We start from the raw sequence: 22,372 nt of genomic DNA on the forward strand, positions 1-22,372 counted from the left end.
GAGAGGACAGTTATTGGTGATGAAGCACTTATTGCTCAAGTGACAGTTTGATGCTTCATTTTAGTGGTCTCGCTTGTTAAAGTTCCCCATCCTCAGTTGCTTATTTCAGTCTTAAACAGCTGCATTTGCTGTTTTTAATGGCTCTTTATTAGCAATAATATGCAAATCACAAATCTGCCCAAGCCTGTTTGCTGCCTGGGTCACTCTGTAATATTTCAGCTAATTTTACATTATTTGCAGTTCCACATAGATTGATATCATCTTCAAACTTAACTCGCTCATTTTTATATTCTTATGCAGATTGTTTATGTTTGTAAAAAGAGCAGAAGCTACCTGAGAGACACCACTTTTAACATCATATTTCTGAAAAGAATTTCTTTCACCATGATCCCAGTGTTTAAGCCAATTTTGTAGCCATCTACACATTTAGCTATGAATTCCCACTGCTGTTAGACTGATCAGCCTCTCATCCAATTAGCATTTTATAAAGTTATTCATTTTATTTTGATTTTAAAACAGAAACCCAAACATTTTCTGGAACGTATGTCTTTATTTGCATTATTACTGTCTGTTGCATAGATCAAAAATTGCACACATAAAAGAAGGGAAGATGAGCTCCAGAGCAACCAAAGCCAAAACTGTCCAGTGGCAGGGTCATTTCATTTCTTTAAAAACACAAGTAACCCAAATCACTAGGATTTTACACTGTTATTCAAAACATTGCTTGATGCATGTGTAAATTTGTAAAGTGTCTTACATTATAAGTGTTATGTTTAAGTCCTCAGTCTAGTGCACAATCATAAAAATGGTTCTTGCTGTAATTTTTAGCCACAAGAGTGTGAATGTGTTCAGCCTCATCAGTGGTCCGCTGTAACTGAGGAGTGGTAGATTTGAGCAGACTGGCCTACAATTCACATCTTCATAGGCATAATTTATAAGTGACATCTTCATCCTCCTGACCTGACTTTGTATATGAAATAAGAGCCTGCATGTTAGGAAACTGAGGGACACACAGGAAGTGGATGATTGGAAGTGATCCTTTTTGGGTTCATTTTAAGAAAGCAGTTTTGACACTGAAAACTGTCTGACTGGACTTTGAAGATAATGCACATCAGGGTTGTGGCATCCACGCCATTTAAATAGGTTATAATATTGATCATTTTTGTTTTAATTTCACATTTGTTTTGGAAATATTTTTCCCCTTTTCTTACATTTATTAGGTTTAGACTGCCTTTAATCTAATTCTGCATTTAATTCTGCATTAATTCTGCATTTGTAAAAGTTTCTCTTGAGTATGTGAAATAATTTTGTGATATTAAGATTTTAAAATGGTAATACAAAGGAGTGAAAAACTACACTTATGGATAACAGCAGTATTATTAAATTAGAGTAACTGAATGACTTCATCTTCAATCAGTAACTGAATGACTCCATCTTGAATCAATTTTCACTATTTTATTTTAAAAAGGGTAGTTACACTGGTTTCTGAAACTGCTTGAATTACTCTGCACGTTAAATATCACATTTCAACCACAAGGGGGTGTACCTGTCATGCATAACTTACTAACACAATTATGAACTAATAAACAATTCTAACTATAACTAAAGCAGGGCAATAAAATGTGAATAAAATGGACAAGAATGTGGCAATTCAATAGAAAAAGAATTATAATTGCTGTGGCAGTCTGATTCTAACAGTTCAAAATATAGCAACAACACATTAAGGCAAATGCAGGATAATCAATAAATTTCAATGAACAGAGTGTTCAAGAAGAAACAGCATAATCAGCAGGAAAGAAAAAGGGCTCTTTCTAAAATGAAGAGACCTTACTTTCTACATGGTCCACACAATGCACGGTCTATAGAAATACTGTAGGTGTCTGATGACAATTATGAAGCAGGATGGGGCCTAGGCTCCATTATCATCATCATCATCAAAAGGTTAAAGGCTATTTCCACACTCAAGAGCAAAAAAGATAAAAGACAGCATTTCAGCTGTATAGCCTTCATCATTGTCAGGCTCACTAATGTTAGATTCTTATTTCCGGATAGTTATGTTGGCCTCACTTGAGACTGCGGTAACATGTCAGCCTCCCCTCAGATTTGATCAAGCTAAAATTACATTCTTTTCTCCTAATGTTGAATCATGATGGTTGTGAGTCCATTTCTTACCTTTCCTAAGAAAACATTAATGCTCAATTTGTAGTTTGGCCACATTTCCAGGCTGGTTATTACAGTGAGAGTGGGTGCCTATAAAGCCAGTAACCATTTTGGAAGTTCATAGTACCTTTTTATTTTATTAATTCAGTTTTTTTTCAAGGGTTTTTCTTTCTTTTTAATTTTGTTTTTGTAATTATACCAGAGAATGCAGATGAGCAGATGCAGCCACCCTGAGGCATGAGTCCAGTGGTTTGTGTTTTTCAGTCGTTTTGCCACTGAGCACTCGCTCGACAGCCCATGTAGTTAATGTGGCCTTGTATTTAGGTACCTTTAGTTTACAACAACCTTTATTTGGATTATACATTTATTCGAAATAATGTAAATAAAGTGCACTGTAGATCAGTGTACATGTTAGATTTCTAGACACAAATGAAGTGCTGGCAGGTTGAAAGAATCACTCAGGATCACACTATGATGTAGTGGTGTGGATTTATGCAGCAGACTTGTTTCTAATAGTCAAACACCTTAGCCACACAATCACTCAGTCTTACGTGTGGGGGACAAACACAAGGCACATTATAGAAGGCTTCACACATTACTAATGATACTTACTATATAAACTGATGCACATAAAGGCACACACATACAGTACTGTGCAAAAGTTTTAGGCAGGTGCTTTCAAAAATGGAAGTGTTAATAATTTATTTTCATCAATCAACAAAATGCAGTGAATGAACAAAAGAGAAATCTAAATCAAATCAACATTTGGTGTGACCACTCTTTGCCTTCAAAACAGCATCAATTCTTATAGGTACACTTGCACAAACTTTTTTGAAGGAACTCGGCTGGTAGGTTGTTCCACACATCTTGGAGAACTAACCACAGATCTTCTGTGAATGTAGGCTTCCTCACATCCATCTGTATCTTCATGTAATCCCAGACACACTCGATGATGTTGAGATCAGGGCTCTGTGGGGGCCATACCATCACTTCCAGGACTTCTTGTTCTTCTTTACACTGAAGATAGTTCTTAATGACTTTGGCTGTATGTTTGGGGTCTTTGTGCTGCTGCAGAATAAATTTGGGGCCAAGCATACGCCTCCCTGATGGTATTGCATGATGGATAAGTATCTGCCTGTATTTCTCAGCATTGAGAACAATCCTGACCAAATCTCCAACTCCATTTGCAGAAATGCAGCCCCAAACGTTCAAGGAACCTCCACCATGCTTCACTGTTGCCTGCAGACACTCATTATTGTACTGCTCTCCAGCCCTTCGATGAACAAACTGCCTTCTGCTACAGCCAAATATTTCAAATTTTGACTCATCAGTCCAGAGCACCTGCTGCCATTTTTCTGCACCCCAGTTCCTATGTTTTCATGCATACTTGAGTCGCTTGACCTTGTTTCCACATTGGAGGTATGGCTTTTTGGCTGCAACTCTTCCATGAAGACCACTTCTGGCCAGACTTCTAGATAGACAGTAGATGAGTGTACCTGGGTCCCACTGGTTTCTGCCAGTTCTGAGCTGATGGCACTGCTGGACATCTTTCGATTTCGAAGGGTAATAAGCTTGATGTGTCTTTCATCTGCTGCACTAACTTTCCTTGGCCGACCATTGCGTCTACAATACTCAACGTTGCCCATTTCTTTGTGCTTCTTCAACAGAGCTTGAACAGCACATCTTGAAACCCCAGTCTGCTTTGAAATCTTAGTCTGGGAGAGACCTTGCTGATGCAGTATAACTACCTTGTGTCTTGTTGCTGTGCTCAATCTTGCCGTGACATGAAACTGTCTTCCACAACCTCACCGTGGTAGCAGAGTTTGGCTGTTCCTCACCCAGTTTTAAGCCTCCTACACAGCTGTTTCTGTTTCAGTTAATGACTGTGTTTCAACCTACATGTGACATTGATGATCATTAGCAGCTGTTTGGTATAACTGGTTGATCATACACCTGACTATAATCCTACAAAATCCCTGACTTTGTGCAAGTGTACCTATAAGAATTGATGCTGGTTTGAAGGCAAAAGGTAGTAATACCAAATATTGATTTGATTTAGATTTTTCTTTTGTTCACTCACTCTGCATTTTGTAAATTGATAACAATAAACAATCATTATTTATATTTCTGAAAGCATTCTTTGTTTACAGCATTTTTTCACACCTGCCTAAAACTTTTGCACAGTACTGTACATTGAAAGAAATTTATAATGTGTGACTACCAGGGGTGTAGCAAAAACACCAAACCCCGAGACACAACTATCACAACACAGTCCTGGGTTCACTACACCAGGGGTCCCCAACCACCGGTCCGCGACCCACTACCGGGCCGCAGCCGTCTGACAGCCGGGCCGCGAGAGAACTGCCGGCAACGGAGACTCACTCAGACTTTTCAGAACGCTTGGCGGGCGGGGCTTTGCAGCGGTGCAGAGAGAGGAGAGAGACCGAGGTGAGAGAGTATTACAACAAAGTATTTTTACGGTCCCGACAGTTTCCCCATATGACACGAGTCTATAGAAATCGTGTTACTACGAAGTACATTCAGCAGATGCTTTCATTACAACAAAGTGACCTTGAAATGCCTGAATGAATTATCCACAGAGCAGTTAGATCTGTGGTCGCAGCTCAAATGTGCACGTTTGCACAACGATCCCCAAACAGAAACATTGTAAAAAAAATTCTTTCTCCGAACTTTCCTCGTACTGTTTTTTTTTGCTGTTTTTGTTTTCTGTGGTTTTCAGTGATACCTTTTGCTTATTGCTTGTCAACATTTGAAAAACATCCATTGGAATTTAACTCATTGTCACCCTCCTATAGAAACGGCAGACACGAAAAAAACGATAACAGTGTTAATGTTTGTGATGTGCAATCTGTTGGAATGGCAAATGCAAAGCATATGTCTTTGTTATATGCAAAAAAAGAAGAAAAATCTCAGGTTGCAAACGTATGCGAACTGCTTAATAACTTATTAATAATAGAAATGTTATGTAAATTGTGTATAAAACGAAGAGACCAGTCCGTGGAAAAATTTGCATCTAATAAAGTGGTCCTTGTTGTCAAAAAGGTTGGGGACCACTGCACTACACGATACTTCCATAAGGTTCCAATTTACTCTTTTTCAGGCCGTGCAACAAAGTAATAATTTTTCTTTCTCCTTCCACATCTCCCACGTGGGCTCATCCTTCTCCTGACTCTGACCACTCATTCAGGAAACCTGGCTTCTTTTACGCCAGATGCAGGAGTATTTCTGGTGCTACAGCACTGCACACCGGACACACTTCCAGGTAAAGTGGAATCCCTTCAAAGAGGGTGTAACGACCACCTATTGCTTACCTTGACTGCACCCAAAACTCTCAATAGAATTGTCCCATGGAAATGCAATTCCAAGCCTGCCCTGTGTGTGTTCATATGGGTGTTCCACAAATGTGATGCTGCCACTCTGTGTTCAGGGGGAAAACACGCTCATGGGAAGCAGACACCCTCAGCCCTTCTGTGTAGACCTCCCTTCCAGGAAAGACACCTGCACCCATCCATCCCTGCTCTTCTATTGCAGCCTCCTTCCCTGGAAATGAGCGAGCACCCATCCTGGTCATGATGCCAGTTCATCCAGCACGGCACTCACAAAGTGACAATAGCTGTCATCTGTTTTAACGTCTAACTCCGGCCTGTTCCTATTCATGCTCAGAAATGGCTGTATGGTACTAGCAGTTCATTTTTCATGCCCCTCCCATTGCAGCTCAATGTCACAAGAACATCCTATACAGTCTGCATGCTTGCAGAAAGCTGTGACACGGTGTGTAGGGAAAACCATTTTGTTTCGTACGTGATATTAAATATTATCACACACAAAACCAGCATGTTAAGCTCTCCCATAAAACCAGTACAGTATCAAGACTCACATGGAATCGATCTAGTGCTGAGAAACCATCAGGGACGTCTTACCAGCATTATTGGCCCCTGGGCAAAGTAATGTGCTGTGACCCCTGTTTTCATAGCAAAACAGAAACATACATAGGCATCAGAAATATCGTGGGCCCCTATGCTCCTGGGACCCCTGGACAACACCCATTGTGCTCATACATTAAGATGCCCCTGGAAACCATAAGTGAAAGTGATAAGTTGCCCAAATGAAGCCAGTCTGAGCAGAAGATCAATATTGTGCACATGCAAAAATATCACTGTGTAAGCTGACCAATTGTAAATGAAAGTAAGACAAAATAATTCCTACTTAAAATAATATAACACACCTAAACCAGTGATAAACAAGTACAAATAGACATACAGTAGATAAACAAGTAGTATATATATACAAAAATATAGATCATACACAAACCAATAAAATACAGACATGAACCAACACAGTTCATATGCCTGAAAGAAGTATTGTATGCATGCAAACCAAGAGTAAATACTCATCTTTATATATAATACACTGCCGTGGCTGTTTGTTTGTCTGTCCAGGATTTTAAATCACCTGCAGTTTGCAAACTGTTTGACCTATTGACCTGAAATTTGGTATACCTATACTATGTGACATCTATTATTCGCTTTCAGGGTGATGATTGACCTGCAAGGTTATTCCTCTTTTTATTTTTATTTTATTTTAGAATTAAATCTCAGCAGCGACCAGCAGGGTGGCTGTGTGGCACATGCGTATAGGCGCCGTTCTCATCCCTACCACCTTTGCCACCATTTCCTCTACCTCTTCATATCTTAAATCATTCTTAAGGCAGATTGAAGACTTAATCGCCAGCTTAAGTCAAAATTAAAGAAAACGTACTAAGTAATTGCAACACAAACACTAACTTAATCAGTTTTATAGTGAAAAGATGCCTACAGAAGAAGAGAAGGTGGCCGCTAGGTTGGAGAAAACAAAAGTTGCTCAGGAATCAGCAAGCGCATCAACTTCTGAGCAAACGAGTGCTAAACGAACAGAGAAAGAGTCTGAAAGCTATAAGTCAAGTGTACCTGTATTCACTGCATGTTATTGTGCAGGGCACCGTTACTGGTAATGTTTGACCATGTAAACTAATAGATTATACACAGACATATACAACATACAGTGGTGTGAAAAACTATTTGCCCCCTTCCTGATTTCTTATTCTTTTGCATGTTTGTCACACAAAATGTTTCTGATCATCAAACACATTTAACCATTAGTCAAATATAACACAAGTAAACACAAAATGCAGTTTTTAAATGATGGTGTTTATTATTTAGGGAGAAAAAAAATACAAACCTACATGCCCTGTGTGAAAAAGTAATTGCCCCCTTGTTAAAAAATAACCTAACTGTGGTGTATCACACCTGAGTTCAATTTCCGTAGCCACCCCCAGGCCTGATTACTGCCACACCTGTTTCAATCAAGAAATCACTTAAATAGGAGCTGCCTGACACAGAGAAGTAGACCAAAAGCACCTCAAAAGCTAGACATCGTGCCAAGATCCAAAGAAATTCAGGAACAAATGAGAACAGAAGTAATTGAGATCTATCAGTCTGGTAAAGGTTATAAAGCCATTTCTAAAGCTTTGGGACTCCAGCGAACCACAGTGAGAGCCATTATCCACAAATGGCAAAAACATGGAACAGTGGTGAACCTTCCCAGGAGTGGCCGGCCGACCAAATTTACCCCAAGAGCGCAGAGACGACTCATCCGAGAGGTCACAAAAGACCCCAGGACAACGTCTAAAGAACTGCAGGCCTCACTTGCCTCAATTAAGGTCAGTGTTCACAACTCCACCATAAGAAAGAGACTGGGCAAAAACGGCCTGCATGGCAGATTTCCAAGACGCAAACCACTGTTAAGCAAAAAGAACATTAGGGCTCGTCTCAATTTTGCTAAGAAACATCTCAATGATTGCCAAGACTTTTGGGAAAATACCTTGTGGACTGATGAGTCAAAAGTTGATCTTTTTGGAAGGCAAATGTCCCGTTACATCTGGCGTAAAAGGAACACAGCATTTCAGAAAAAGAACATCATACCAACAGTAAAATATGGTGGTGGTAGTGTGATGGTCTGGGGTTGTTTTGCTGCTTCAGGACCTGGAAGGCTTGCTGTGATAGATGGAACCATAAATTCTACTCTCTACCAAAAAATCCTGAAGGAGAATGTCCGGCCATCTGTTCGTCAACTCAAGCTGAAGTGATCTTGGGTGCTGCAACAGGACAATGACCCAAAACACACCAGCAAATCCACCTCTGAATGGCTGAAGAAAAACAAAATGAAGACTTTGGAGTGGCCTAGTCAAAGTCCTGACCTGAATCCAATTGAGATGCTATGGCATGACCTTAAAAAGGCGGTTCATGCTAGAAAACCCTCAAATAAAGCTGAATTACAACAATTTTGCAAAGATGAGTGGGCCAAAATTCCTCCAGAGCGCTGTAAAAGACTCATTGCAAGTTATCGCAAACGCTTGATTGCAGTTATTGCTGCTAAGGGTGGCCCAACCAGTTATTAGGTTCAGGGGGCAATTACTTTTTCACACAGGGCCATGTAGGTTTGGATTTTTTTTTCTCCCTAAATAATAAAAACCACCATTTACAAACTGCATTTTGTGTTTACTTGTGTTATATTTGACTAATGGTTAAATGTGTTTGATGATCAGAAACATTTTGTGTGACAAACATGCAAAAGAATAAGAAATCAGGAAGGGGGCAAATAGTTTTTCACACCACTGTATATAACATAAACTGCATTTTCATCAGCACAGCTCAAGTAGGCCCAAATAACATCACCGACAGTACACATACAAGCAAAAATTATATAAGCAAAGAGGCATACTGAAAAAGTGCTCATCACTACAACTAGGCTTGAAAAATCAGAAAGAATCCGAAATGCTCGATTATATGGATGCCACCCATACAGTATGTAGATTATTATGGACTTGCAATGTGCACTGCTTATAAAATTGAAAAATTGGTGCTTATGTCCACAATAGTTCTGCAAATGTGTTAAGCCACCCCTGTATCTACCTATGCAGCTTGTTGACTTCATTTGATTCAATGTATTTAGCTTTAAATTAAATGTTATTTAAGTTGCTCATTTGATTCAATTTGCTGTCCATACTATTCTTCATTTATGCAAATAATATTGTATAAGTTAGTACTGCATACTTGTTCTATACTATGCTACAATGCATTGTAAAAATCTTACATTGCTTATGAGACAGGAAATTACTCAAAGTGTAATTTACATGGAAGTACATGTAGGAACAGCACGGTGGCGCAGTGGGTGGCGCTGCTGCCTCGCAGTTGGGAGACCTGGAGACCTGGGTTCGCTTCCCGGGTCTTCCCTGCGTGGAGTTTGCATGTTCTCCCCGTGTCTGCGTGGGTTTCCTCCGGGCGCTCCGGTTTCCTCCCACAGTCCAAAGACATGCAGGTTAGGTGGATTGGCGATTCTAAGTTGGCCCTAGTGTGTGCTTGGTGTGTGTTTGTGTGTGTCCTGTGGTGGGTTGGCACCCTGCCCGGGATTGGTTCCTGTCTTGTGCCCTTTGTTGGCTGGGATTGGCTCCAGCAGACCCCCGTGACCCTGTGTTTGGATTCAGCGGGCTGGAAAATGGATGGATGGAGTACATGAAGGACTGAAAAATATGAATGGAATACCGAAATAGTAACACGTGGTTTGTGAATAAGGTGGCCGTTGTTTCTTTAAGAGACTAATTCACCCACCTGAATAAACTGGCCGAGAAAAAGTCTGAAGGGATCAACGGCTAACTGGGTGTAGCAGCAGCGAGGAAATAAAATGCATGTACCTCAAGTATTCACTTTTATATCTAGGTTTAATTATTTGAGGGGTTTTATTTTTTTATGGGGATTTTAAGTATTTTTGTACATGTGTATTTTAAAGTTCAAGGTATTTTAACTAATTGTAAGTTTTGTACAGACAATGGGGCTTGTCACGTTTCTCTTACTCGTTTCGCGATAGTGTTAGATTAATTTGCCAGGCAGTTATTGTTGCACAGTTTGTTTCTGGATTTAGTTGTTCCTCATTTTATTATCTTTTCACTAGTTCTTGTGAGGTTTTATTGCACATTACAAAATTCATTTATATTCACGTTTTACTGGAAGGCTTGACAAGTCGTGTTATATTCTTTATCTGTTGTAATAGATTTTTTTTTGTATACCTTCATAAAGGCATGCATTTGTTAAATTAAATTCCGAACTTGTGCTAATTGCGACCAATACTGACAATGAATGATCAGTGGAAAGACCACAAAAGCAAATGACACTGATGGTCATCTACTGCACTGTTGTCTGCGATTTACGTACAATCAACAAAAATAGAAGAGCAAGATAAAAACGATGAATTCCCATGTAAAACCACCTACCCTAACTTCATAGAGCAATCATTTAGTATAACACGTTTGTAATTTATGAACACACCTTGGACCGGTAGTTTGCTTAGCTTACTTAATACAGAAGTCAAATTGAAAAGATTTTTTGTAGCCATTGCCAGGGCAGGAGTGAACCTGAAAACAACACTTAAACAACCCAAGGGCAGCCTTTGCCCCCCACACCCGTCATTTTGATGTGACCCAAACCATGTTAGCTTTATCCTCATCTTTTGTGGCAATAGTCTGTACCGACTGTTGGCAAAGAGAAAAAACGATCATTTGAATTTGACATTTTAATAACGGAGATATTCTCTCGACCCAATAATCACACCATAACACGATTTAAAATTTTTATTTTTTTTCTCTCAGCATGTCAGTAGTTTCAGATTCATAGTATAACATTGTAAGGCATTTCACAACTGCTTCAGTGATTTTAATACAAAGACAAGCTTGTTTCTCCATCTCATTACACACGTTCTGATGAATATTCAGCATGCACTGAGCTCCCCGAGCTGCAGTGGTATTCCCCGTATTCTTTTTTAGTGTTATTACCTCGAGTGACAGTAAACTCTACCGGCACCCTCACAGACATTTCTTTTCTCAGGACATTAACAGTCAGTTTTGTATGTGGAGGGATTTTCACAGGGAGGGTGAGTTCGGTCTTCTCTCTTGAAGTTGTTGATTCGGTTTTCCCTTTTTCAACAGAGAAGGTGTTGGAAACCGAGATGCTGGTCTCCATTCCTACACCAGGCACGATATCAAGGGAGAATGTGGTACCGACAGTAATGGTGGTGGAGTTGCTGAAGGTGATGCTCTGGCTGACGTAGGTTTCATACTCTTTGGTGGCGGTTGAAGAAAATGACTGCTCAGTGTCCGATTTATTAACTCCAACCAGCTCGTCGATCTTCACATTCCTCTCCGATTCCTTGATCATTTTCTCCCACTGAATGTTGGCTTTCACTGTAGGGGAGCCATACTGCAGCGGACGAAGAGAGGAGAGCTGATCGTTGAAGCCGAAGTTACAGTAGTTGGGCGCTCTTTCCCCTGCACGAGCGATGATCTGCCGGCCTCCGCGGTTCACGTCCTCATACAGGACCCAGGCGCCTCTGTGCACAATGTGGGACGAGGCTTTGTCATTGAAGTCAGCAAAGCAGAGGTTCGTTTCAGTAATGATGTCTTTACTTCTTCCACCATAATTAACGTCTTCATAAAGGGAGATCGAAGGGTCATCTAGGTTGTCAGTGATTAGTTGTAAGGAAGAAAAAGTATCATTCATGGCCACACTGGCATACTGCCCTTCTTCATATACAATCTGGCGGCCTTGGTAGTTAACGTGTTCATAAGCTATCCAAGGCATGCCGATTACCTTGATCGAGGAAATGCAGTCATTGAAGTTTTCGGTAACCAGACTGGGAACGTCTCTGGTGAACTCTTTGCTGAGCCCCTTGAAGTCATTGTGCTCGTAGATGATGATTTTACTCATAGCGAAGAAGGCTTAGGTTTGTTTTCGGCTGCAAATCGGAGGTATCTGGAAGACCAGAGCTGGCTGGAGTGACATCTGGCTGCTGAGTCTCAGGATTTATACACGAAAGTCAGCGGACCCTCCCAGAAACAGAACACGCCTTGCAGTCGCCAGCTCGGAATTTTAATTGATTAATTATCTCTGATCTAAATCGCCGTCTTAGGTATAATTATTTTAAATATTGAAGAAATCTTCCAATAATAAACGAATATTGAGCTATGCATATATGCAGTGTTCAAACTTTGTATTACTGGTATGGCAGTCAACAACTGAATCAGTGCGGGGAAGAGCAGGACTGGCTGTGAAGCCAAAATTAAGTGTTGTCCTCTTTCATTTACATATAATCTACAACTTCATAATGTGAAATGTGTGAAAATTCTTGTATCATTGTTGGGTCTTAAATGATGTTTACTATTTATAAAGTAAAATATTCAAAGATGTTCTTTATATGAAGAATTTTATTGGCAATTTGTATTCCTGCATCAAATAAGATAGGGTGTTGTATCGTGTTACCCATGGATGCAATGAGAAATCAAGCAAACATTTCATCTTTAACTGGCTAACTGAATTGTCATTATGTTTGACTTCTCATTCCTGCCCCAAGAGGAACATTTAAGCTTTAGAAGTTGAAACGCAGCATTTAAATAATGTGACGGGGCTGAAAAATCGCAAAATATGTCAGATAAACTCAAATTGGTATGACTGTCTTGTGTTATAAACTTGATTTTGGTTTGCATAATTTGATTCATTATTATTATTTTTTCAGCAAAACAGTAAAGGTTGAAGTTTAATTTTGTGCACCATACATTTTATGTTGAACTACATCTTTTGTGTACATTACATGTTGGACTGAAGTCAAATAAATAAATGAATAAATAAATATTGGGCAATATGATGCACTTTACTCAATTTATGAGCTGCGCACCAGCTTAGCAGGACATTGTTGTGGCTCTCCTTGCGCACAAACTCGTTTTTCTCGTTTACACTTTAATGGTCTCCAGTTGAGCAGCTTCTGGCTTCCATACCAAGGACTGGCTCCAGATGTCTGTGACCAGCCCAGAAATAATCAGATGGTAAAACACAGAGCACCGAATATGGATTGATTTAAATCGAGAAATTGGCGCTAGCTGTCTGTCCTGTAATGGCTCCAGGTTTCCAGCATACTTATTAAGATTGCCCAGCTAATTTTTTTGGGAGAGTTTAAAAGATGACGTTAAATAAAATTTAACATCTTTTAAATTTAGAAGCGGCGAGCACGAACAATGTCCGCTTTGCTCAGTTCACTCTAACTCGCAGCCACAGCGGACTCGATAAGGTCTTTCATTAAATTCCACGTATATGTTCTCTTATATGTTCCCAGGTGATAAAGAATTGTTTACAACTGCAATTTGCAATTGATTCATTCTACATAAAAACAACAAAGCACATATCTAGCGATCACCAATAAATTCCGGATTTCTCCCACATCTCCAGTGATGTGCCAGTTATACTAATTTCATTTACATTTACATAACTGGACGACCTTTATTAAAAGTGACTTATAACATTTATGATACAGTTGGTTACATTTCTTTTGCTTGTCCAATCGGAGCACAGACAGGTCAAGTGACTTGTTCATGGTCACACAGTGTCAGACGCGGGATTTGAACCCACAATCTCACGGTTTGAAGTCCAAAGCCTTAACCCACTACAGACCCAAACTGCCCACATGCAAATATGAGGTCGCGTGTGAGTGGGTTCTCGACTGGCACCCCATTTGCCAGGGCTGATTCCTGTCTTGTACTGGACTGCTGGAATTGGCACCAGCCCACAATGACCTTGAATTAGATTAACAGGGTTTGATAATATTATGTACTTTTGCCAGTCTTTATACTCTTTTGTGTTCATACTTTGAAATAATTTAAGTGTTTTAGTCCGACGTCTACTGATTCACCGGTAAAAGAAAACGCCCAAATATGATACTGTTCGACTCGTCTGTATGTCTAGTTATACAAGACATCAAGCTTTTGGGTGTTCCCCTTTTGGCCTTCCAGATCAGAGAAATTTGTTGACCATATTTTCTGCAGGAATTTACACCCCTATATCAAAGTGTAAACCAATGGATGCCTAAACATCCAAAAATAATCGTTTTTTTTTTTTAAATTGAAGCACACATTTTAAATACTTGAGACAACAATTCTTCTCTATTACTTGTATGTACTTCTTGCTAATGAAGTAAATCACAATACAGTATTTATTATAAACACCCCAAATTAGGGCAGCTATTGCTAATTCTGACTTTATGTTTATACAGTACCTCTGTAATGCTTTAATATTTCTATCTCCTGTATATCTTACGGAGTTAGAACAGCCATACCCAATGACAGCACAATAATTAATATTGTATGTCAGTGCTTCGCAACCTTTTTTCTGTGGTGACACACTTTTCAGAACCATAAATATAACAAGGTATCCCACTGTTTTAACGCATTCCATCTCCTACATGTGCGGATCTGCCCGAAGGGGGCGGGACAACAGGAGAAGCCAATAAAGAAGCAGCTCTGTGATGAGCGTTCACAGCCTGGCGCTCAGTGAGCACTTTGGCACCTCCCACCTGCTTCGTCCCTTTGCCCGCCCCTCTCTGCCTCAGAGGTAACTCTTATGTCCACTATCCACCAGTCCTGTGAGACTCACTGGCGACCACACACCCAGGTAGATGGACTCTAGCAGCCAGAAGATACGTTTAAACGCTGTGTCTACAACATAGCAATCACAATGCTGTTTTTATGCCAGTTTCTCCATATACTCAGACATGTTTTGACCACCGGAAGAGGTTGTCCCACTCAAGTTCAGACCCAGGTGCAGTACACTATTATTTCCACGGCACACCTGGGTAGATCTCGCATCACACACTGGTTGAAAACACTGCTGTATGTTATGGTTCAATTTGCCATGTTTAAATTAATTTTCACACAGACCATACTATTTTCAATATTTCCAATAAAGTCAATTAAACTCAAATTAAAAATAACAGATTTCCCCTTCTGTGTATTATCTGGGTGTGCTTGGAGTGTGGGTGTGTGTGTCCTGTGGTGGGCTGGTGCCCTGAACAGAATTTGTTCCTGCCTTGTGCCCTGTGTTGGCTGGGATTGGCTCCAGCAGACCCCCGTGACCCTGTGTTAGGATATAGCAGGTTGGAAAATGACTGACTGACTGTATTATCTGGTATGCTTTTCCTGAGAACAGTTAAGTCAATTACATCTTTCTTTCTTTCTTTCTTTCTTTCTTTCTTTCTTTCTTTCTTTCTTTCTTTCTTTCTTTCTTTCTTTCTTTCTTTCTTTCTTTCTTTCTTTGCCTTGGTCTGTTGTAGCTGACAACACAACCTTGAGGTCCCAGTGTCTCTAAACCCAGTAACACCATCTATACAGTGGAGAACATCTGAATTACTATTTGTCTGGTTACTGCATTTTTACCTCCATATTGTACAGTAATTGTGCATCTGTTCTGATTTGTTTCAATTTCTCATTCAGTGTAATATTAGGCATAAAATTATTTATTATGCGTTTAGTTCAGTTTAAATGTTTACTTTTTTGGTCAATGTGTTTTCCCAATTTCTTTTTCAGATAATTGCCTTTGTAAGTAATGAATGACAACACATTATTTCTTTAAATGATAAATATTAATTTGTAATGTACTGTACGTAAGTAGATGATGTCATACTTAATATTTTTGGAAGGTTTGATTTTTTTTTTCCTTTTTATTATTTCCAACTTTATGCTCTAAGGTGGGTAACACCAATACCTGTTTGTCCAGTTTAATAATTGACATTGCAGTATTGCATGTAATGGCTCAGTGGCCTTTAATCAGATTATTTAGGTAAGCAGGCACTCCCAATACTTTTCCTTGATTACGGGGTGAGGGTCTTTTAACACTTTATAGCTCCACTAAATTCCTGAGTACTGAAATCCTTCTTACTGGAACAAATGGCTGCCTTAGAACAATGGCTCTGGCTTGATTCCCACTCATAAGAAGGCAGTAGTCATCTTGTTCTTAAGGTAAATGGTAAATAAACTATAAAGGAGGACACAAATATAAAAAAAAACAGTGGGTGAGTGTGGGTGATTCATTTACTTTACACATTTTGTTTCTGGGAAAAGCTCCTGCTCCTCAGATAAAGAAGATATAAAAATCGGTTCAGTTAAAAGTGGTCCATTGGTTACTGTAAGTGAAAGCTCATTGATCAGATTCAGCCGAGGGCTGCAGGAGGCCAAAGTTCATTCTGGCAGCATAAGCAATAAGACAAAATTCCATCGTTTTTGGGATGCCAGTCCATCACAGTGGGCACTCACTGACCACTTTGCTGGTTCAAATAAATCAGAGCTGCATGTATTTGAAATGTGAAAGAAAACTGGAGCTTCCAGAGAAAGTCTACATACAGTGTAAAGTAATGTTACAGTGGTAATGACAGGCAAACCTGTAGAATACAATAAGATAGAAAGACATAAAGATAAAGAGATCATAATAAAGGTAATAAAGATCACTGCTACCATTAACTAGAAAAGCATTTCCAATTTCCACTGGAACTGAAACTGTGTTACTATAGACCAGGGCCTTTTATAGCAAACAGCAGAGCATGGAGTTTCAGGAAAAAAATCCTTTGGTTTTTTGGCCACAAAAGCTGAAATAGAAAGAAGCTTTTAGACATCAGACTATGAGTGTGCAATGAGCTATACACATGCAAAAGGAAGAGCAAAAGGGGAATGATTTCCCTTCAAGACTCTATTTTGACACTCAGTTAAAGATCGTTCTCACTGTACCAACTCATTACAAGGTCCACTTGTGTTAATAATAAAATAATGTCCAGGGCATTTCTTTTAAATTTAGAAGCGGTGAACATGAACATTTTGTGCTTTGCTCAGTTCACTCCACCTCTCAGTCACAGTGGACTTGAACCAGTTCTCTGTCATTAATATCCACATATATGTTCTCTTATATGTTCTCAAGTGATAAAGAATTGTTTACAACTGCATTTTGTAATTGCTTCATTTCTACATACAAAAAAACAAACAAAAAAAAAAGCGCAGATCTAGGGATTAATGGTGAATTCCGGATTTCTCACACATCTCCAGTGGTGTGCCTATTACGCTAATTTCATTTACATTTACTTAATTGGCTGACGCCTTTATCGAAGGTGAATTGCAACATTTATGATACAGATGGTTACATTTCATTTGGTTTTCCAATTGGAGCACGAGCAGGTCAAGTCACTTGCTCAGGGTCACACAGTGTGAGCAAAGGGATTTGAACCCACAACCTCAGGGTTTCAAGTCCAAAGCCTTAACCAGTACAGATCCCAAACTGCCTACATGTAAATGTGAAGTCGTGTGTGAGTGTTCTCAAATGGCTTGGTACTCCATTTGCCAGGGCTGATTCCTGTCCTGTACTGTACTGCTGGAATTGGCTCCAGAACCAATGAGCTTGAATTAGATTAACAGGGTTTGATAATATTATGTACTTTTGCCAGTCTTTATACTCTTTTGTGTTCATACTTTGAAATCATTTAAGTGTTTTAGTCCGACGTCTACTGACTCACCAGTATAAGAAAACCCCCAAATATGACACTGTTCGACTTGTCTTTATGCCTAGTTATACAAGACATCAAGCTTTTGAGGGTTCCCCTTTTTGGCCTTACAGATCCGAGAAGTCCCCATTTAAATCATTTGTGGACCATATTTTATGCAGGAAATCACACCCTTATGTAAGAGTGTAAACCAATGGATGACTATACAGCAAAAAATAATAGGAAGGACTTGAAGTTGTGTATGCTACATTAACTGACTATAGGGGCTCACCCTCTAATGGGACACGATGGTACAAATTTACTCCTTTTCAAAAAGCTTCACAGAAATAGGAATCGGTAATATAGGCATGTGGAGTGTCGTTTTAGGCTATTTCAAGGTCGCTGATAATGAATATGATGCATTTTTTTTTTATACTTTATTCATTATCGGTGGTCCTAGCCTTCTATGAACCACTTCCAGAAAGCTCAAAATGACAAACTTCAAACATAAGCATGTGGGGTGTCATTTTAATCTATTTCAAGGTCAGTGATTACAAATATGTTTTGTTTTTGTTTTAATCCTTTACTAGAAATCTAGTCCTCTATGGACCTCTTTCAGTGAGTGAAAAAGATCAATTTCTATTACAACTGTTAACATTTAGACTTTAAACATTTAAATTGAAGCACATATTTGTAATATTTCACACAACTATTCTTCTTTATTATTTGTATGTACTTCTAGCTCATGAAGTAAAACATGATACAGTATTTCTTATAAACATCCCAAATTTGGTGAACTTATGCTAATTCAGACTTTATTTTTTATATCTCTGTAATGATTTAGTATTTTCTATTTCCTGTATATCTTATGGAGTTAGAAGTGACAGCATAATAATTAATACTTTATGTCAGTGTTTCACAACCTTTTTTCTGTGGCGACACACTTTTTAGAACCATAAATATAACAAGGTATCCCACTGTTTTAACGCATTCCATCTCCTACATGTGCGGATCTGCCCGAAGGGGGTGGGACAACAGGAGAAGCTAATAAAGAAGCAGCTCTGTGATGAGCATTCACAGCCTGGCGCTCAGTGAGCACTTTGGCACCTCCCACCTGCTTTGTCCCTTTGCCGGCCCCTCTCTGCCTCAGAGGTAACTCTTATGTCCACTATCCACCAGTCCTGTGAGACTCACTGGCAACCACACACCCAGGCAGATGGACTCTAGCAGCCAGAAGATACGTCTAAACGCTGTGTCTACAACATAGTAATCACAATGCTGTTTTTATGCCAATTTCTCCATATACTCCTGTCCTCCTCAGACAGTTCTTGACCACCCGAAGAGGTTGTCCCACTCAGGTTCAGACCCAGGTGCAGTACACTATTATTTCCACGGCACACCTGGGTAGCTCTCGCATCACACACTGGTTGAAAACACTGCTGTATGTTATGGTTCCTTTGCCATGTTTAAATTAATTTTCACACAGACCATACTATTTTCAATATTTTCAATAAAGTCAGTAGAGAAAAGCCAAGCAAAATGACACCTTTTATTTGCTAACTAAAAAGATTACAATATGCAAGCTTTTGATTTCATCTTGCCTGAAGAAGGGGCCTGAGTTGCCTCGAAAGCTTGCATATTGTAATCTTTTTAGTTAGCTAATAAAAGGTGTCATTTTGCTTGGCTTTTCTCTACATTCATAATGGCTAACACGGTACAACACCCTAGTACTACAATAAAGTCAGTTAAATTCAAATTAAAAAATGACAGATTTCCCCTTCTGTTTATTATCTGGTATGCTTTTCCTGCAGTTAAGTTAAATACATCTTTCTTTCTTTCTTTATTTTTCTTTCTTTCTTTCTTTCTTTCTTTCTTTCTTTCTTTCTTTCTTTCTTTTTTTCTTTCTTTCTTTCTTTCTTTCTTTCTTTTTTTCTTTCTTTCTTTTTTTCTTTTTTTCTTTTTTTCTTTCTTTCTCTGCCTTAACCTGTTGCAGCTGACAGTCCAACCTCGAGGTCCCTGTGTCTTGGTAAACCAAGTAATGCCATCTATAGAATGGAGAAGATCTGAATTACTATTTGCCTGGTTACTGCATTTCTACCTCCATATTATGTACAGTAATTGTGCATCTGTTTGGATTTTTTTTTCTATTTCTCATTCAGTGTAATCTTTAGCATAAAATTATTTATTATGTGTTTTATACTTCAGTTTAAATTTTTACATTTTTGTCAATCTGTTTTCCCAATTTCTTATTCAGGGAGTTACCTGGTAAATAATGAATGACAACACATTGTTTCTTTAAATGTTAAATATTACTTTGTAATGTACTGTACGTAATTAGATAATCTCATGCTTAATTTTTTTTGAAGGTTTGATTTTTCTTTCCTTTTTATTATTTCTAACTTTAGACTCTAAGGTGGGCAACACCAATACCTGTTTGTCCAGTTTAATAATTGACATTGCAGTATTGCATACTGTATAATGGCTCAGTGGCCTTTAATCAGATTATTTACGTAAGCAGGCACTCCCAATACTTTTCCTTGATGACAGATTGGGGGTCTTTTAACACTTTACAACTGCACTAAATTCCTGAGTACTGAAACCCTTCTTACTGGAACAAATGGCTGCCTTAGAACAATGGCTCTGGCTTGATTCCCACTCATAAGAAGGCAGTAGTCATCTTGTTCTTAAGGTAAATGGTAAATAAACTATAAAGAAGGAAACAAATATTAAAAAAAACAGTGGGTGAGTGTGGGTGACTGTTAATTCTGGAGCTCAGTTGTTTGATTTGTGAACGTGACACTTTGCTATCCATCTTTGATAAACTGGCTTCTTTTTCTCTACTCAGTATGAGTGATGGCTGGTATGTGAGTGTGTGATTTTACGGACAGACAACCCAACCAGATTCAACTCATGCTTTATATAAAATGGTGCTTGGATAGGCCCTGGCTCCCATTAATGGAAAGCCAAGCTCATAAAATGGATGAATGGACCTTTGCACTGAATTTTACAGAATGCCCTTTATTACTGTAGGGGTGGCATGGCAGCATGTTGGTAAATTCTCGTATTCTGAATTTGAATCCTATACTTGGTCACTGTCCTTGTTGAGTTTGGATGTCTGTGCCTGCTTTTACTTCTGCATCTCTCTTATCCCTCCAATAATCTCATAGACATGCTGTCAGCGTATTGCTGCATTCCAAATTGTCCCATTGTGAGAGAGCTATGTGGTGGGCTGACACCTTGTCCAGTCCTGCTTTCTGGCTTACAGCTAGTGTTTCGGGGATAGGCATCAGTCCCCAGTGATTTTTATTTGTATTTAGCAGGATGAAAAATGTTATGATTTTAAAATATTGTCCCAAAAAAGAAAAGAAAAACTCCATAATGTGCATCTGGCCTGCTATGCAAACAACGATTAAACTGCAAGAATAATTGACTAGTGTTCTTGGAGTCTGGAGTGGATGAAAAACTTAACTAAGATTGAGCAGGCAGAGAGAAAAGCTTACTGCAGTCCTGGAATCAATCTAGTTTGTCTTCTCTGGACTCTCTAGCAGTGCTGAGTCTTTCTTTATAATTTGGAGATGAAAGCTGCATGCAGGACTCCAGATGAGGCATCACAAGCCTGTTATGTAGCTTAAGTATAACTTCCTTTGACTTGCATTCTGCATATTGGGCAGTAGAATCATCCATCCTATTAGCCTCCTTGAGCACATGTCTAACCTTCATGGTTGTTGACAGAGATGAGTGAGTCTGCAACGACTCCCAGGCCTTCCCATAAGACAGGAGTAGGCAGCGTCAGTTCTGGAGGGCCGCAGTGGCTGCAGGCTTTTGCTCCATCCCTGTTTCTTAATGAGAGGTCAGTTATTGATGATGAAGCACTTATTGCTCAAGTGAAAGTCTGATGCTTCATTTTAGTGGTCTCCCTTGTTAAGGTTCCCCACCCTTGGTTGTTTATTTCAGTCTTAAAGAGCTGCATTCTCTGTTTTTAATGGATCCTTATTAGCAATAAGGTGCAAATGACAAAGAAGCCAGCAGTTCTCTTTATAACTATATCATCATACACTATTTGGTTCGATAAAACACTTAGAAAAATGTGACAGACTGAAAATTATCTGTTTTAGGCGTCAAATCATTTTAATGATATCCTTGGAAAGGAAAAAATCTACGAAATAAGAACCTAACATTGCAGACTAACAAGCCATGAAATTAAATAATACCTGAGATTGGCAAGGATCGGTTTCTAATTAAGACAATTCTATTGGAATAAACCTGCAGTCACTACGGCCCACCAGGACCAACACTGCCAACCTCTTCTATAAGATGTTATTTTCAAATTTCAAAGCTCCCATTGCCCATTGAAATATAGCATTTTTACTTCCTACATGTGATGCAGTACTTTACATTTACTTATATTAAATTTAATCTGCCACAAATCCGCCCAAGCCTGTTTGCTGCCTGGGTCCCTCTGTAATGTTTCAGTTAATTTTACATTATTTGCCATTCCAGCTAAACTGACATCATCTACAAACTTAACTCATTTATTTTTCAATTCTTATGCAGATTGTTTATATATGTTAAAATGAGCAGTAGCTTCCTGAGGGACATCAATTTTAATATCATATTTTTGAAAAAAAAATATTTCACCATGATCCTTTGTTCCTAGTGTTTGAGGCAATTTTGTAGCCATCTACACATCTAGCTGTGAATTCCCATTTCTTTTAGACTGATTAGCCTCTCATTCAGTCAGCAATTTATAAACATATTCATTTTATTTTGATTTTCCAACAGAAACTTGTTTCTTTACTTAGTTATGTTCCTGTGTTTT

The 22,372-nt window shown here is 39.0% G+C and overlaps 1 protein-coding gene and 1 long non-coding RNA gene across 3 annotated transcripts in view; one reads left to right on the forward strand and one right to left on the reverse strand.

The window, feature by feature from the left end:
- The window catches only part of LOC127528991 (uncharacterized), a 195,117-nt gene extending 183,775 nt beyond the window's left edge, over window positions 1-11,342 (forward strand). The window contains exon 3 of the long non-coding RNA XR_007935674.1: window positions 11,203-11,342. This is a non-coding gene — a long non-coding RNA (uncharacterized LOC127528991). The remainder of the gene's footprint in view (window positions 1-11,202) is intronic.
- LOC114655955 (epidermal differentiation-specific protein-like) overlaps window positions 1-12,081 on the reverse strand; it is a 64,913-nt gene extending 52,832 nt beyond the window's left edge. For both annotated transcript variants that reach the window (XM_028807289.2, XM_051931062.1), the window contains exon 1: window positions 11,045-12,081. In XM_028807289.2, the coding sequence (XP_028663122.2) occupies window positions 11,045-11,975 (931 nt within the window). In that variant the 5' untranslated portion in view covers window positions 11,976-12,081. The remainder of the gene's footprint in view (window positions 1-11,044) is intronic.
- Window positions 12,082-22,372: the final 10,291 nt, after the last annotated feature.

Source organism: Erpetoichthys calabaricus, chromosome 8 (assembly GCF_900747795.2).
Source record: "Erpetoichthys calabaricus chromosome 8, fErpCal1.3, whole genome shotgun sequence".
NCBI lineage: Eukaryota > Metazoa > Chordata > Cladistia > Polypteriformes > Polypteridae > Erpetoichthys > Erpetoichthys calabaricus.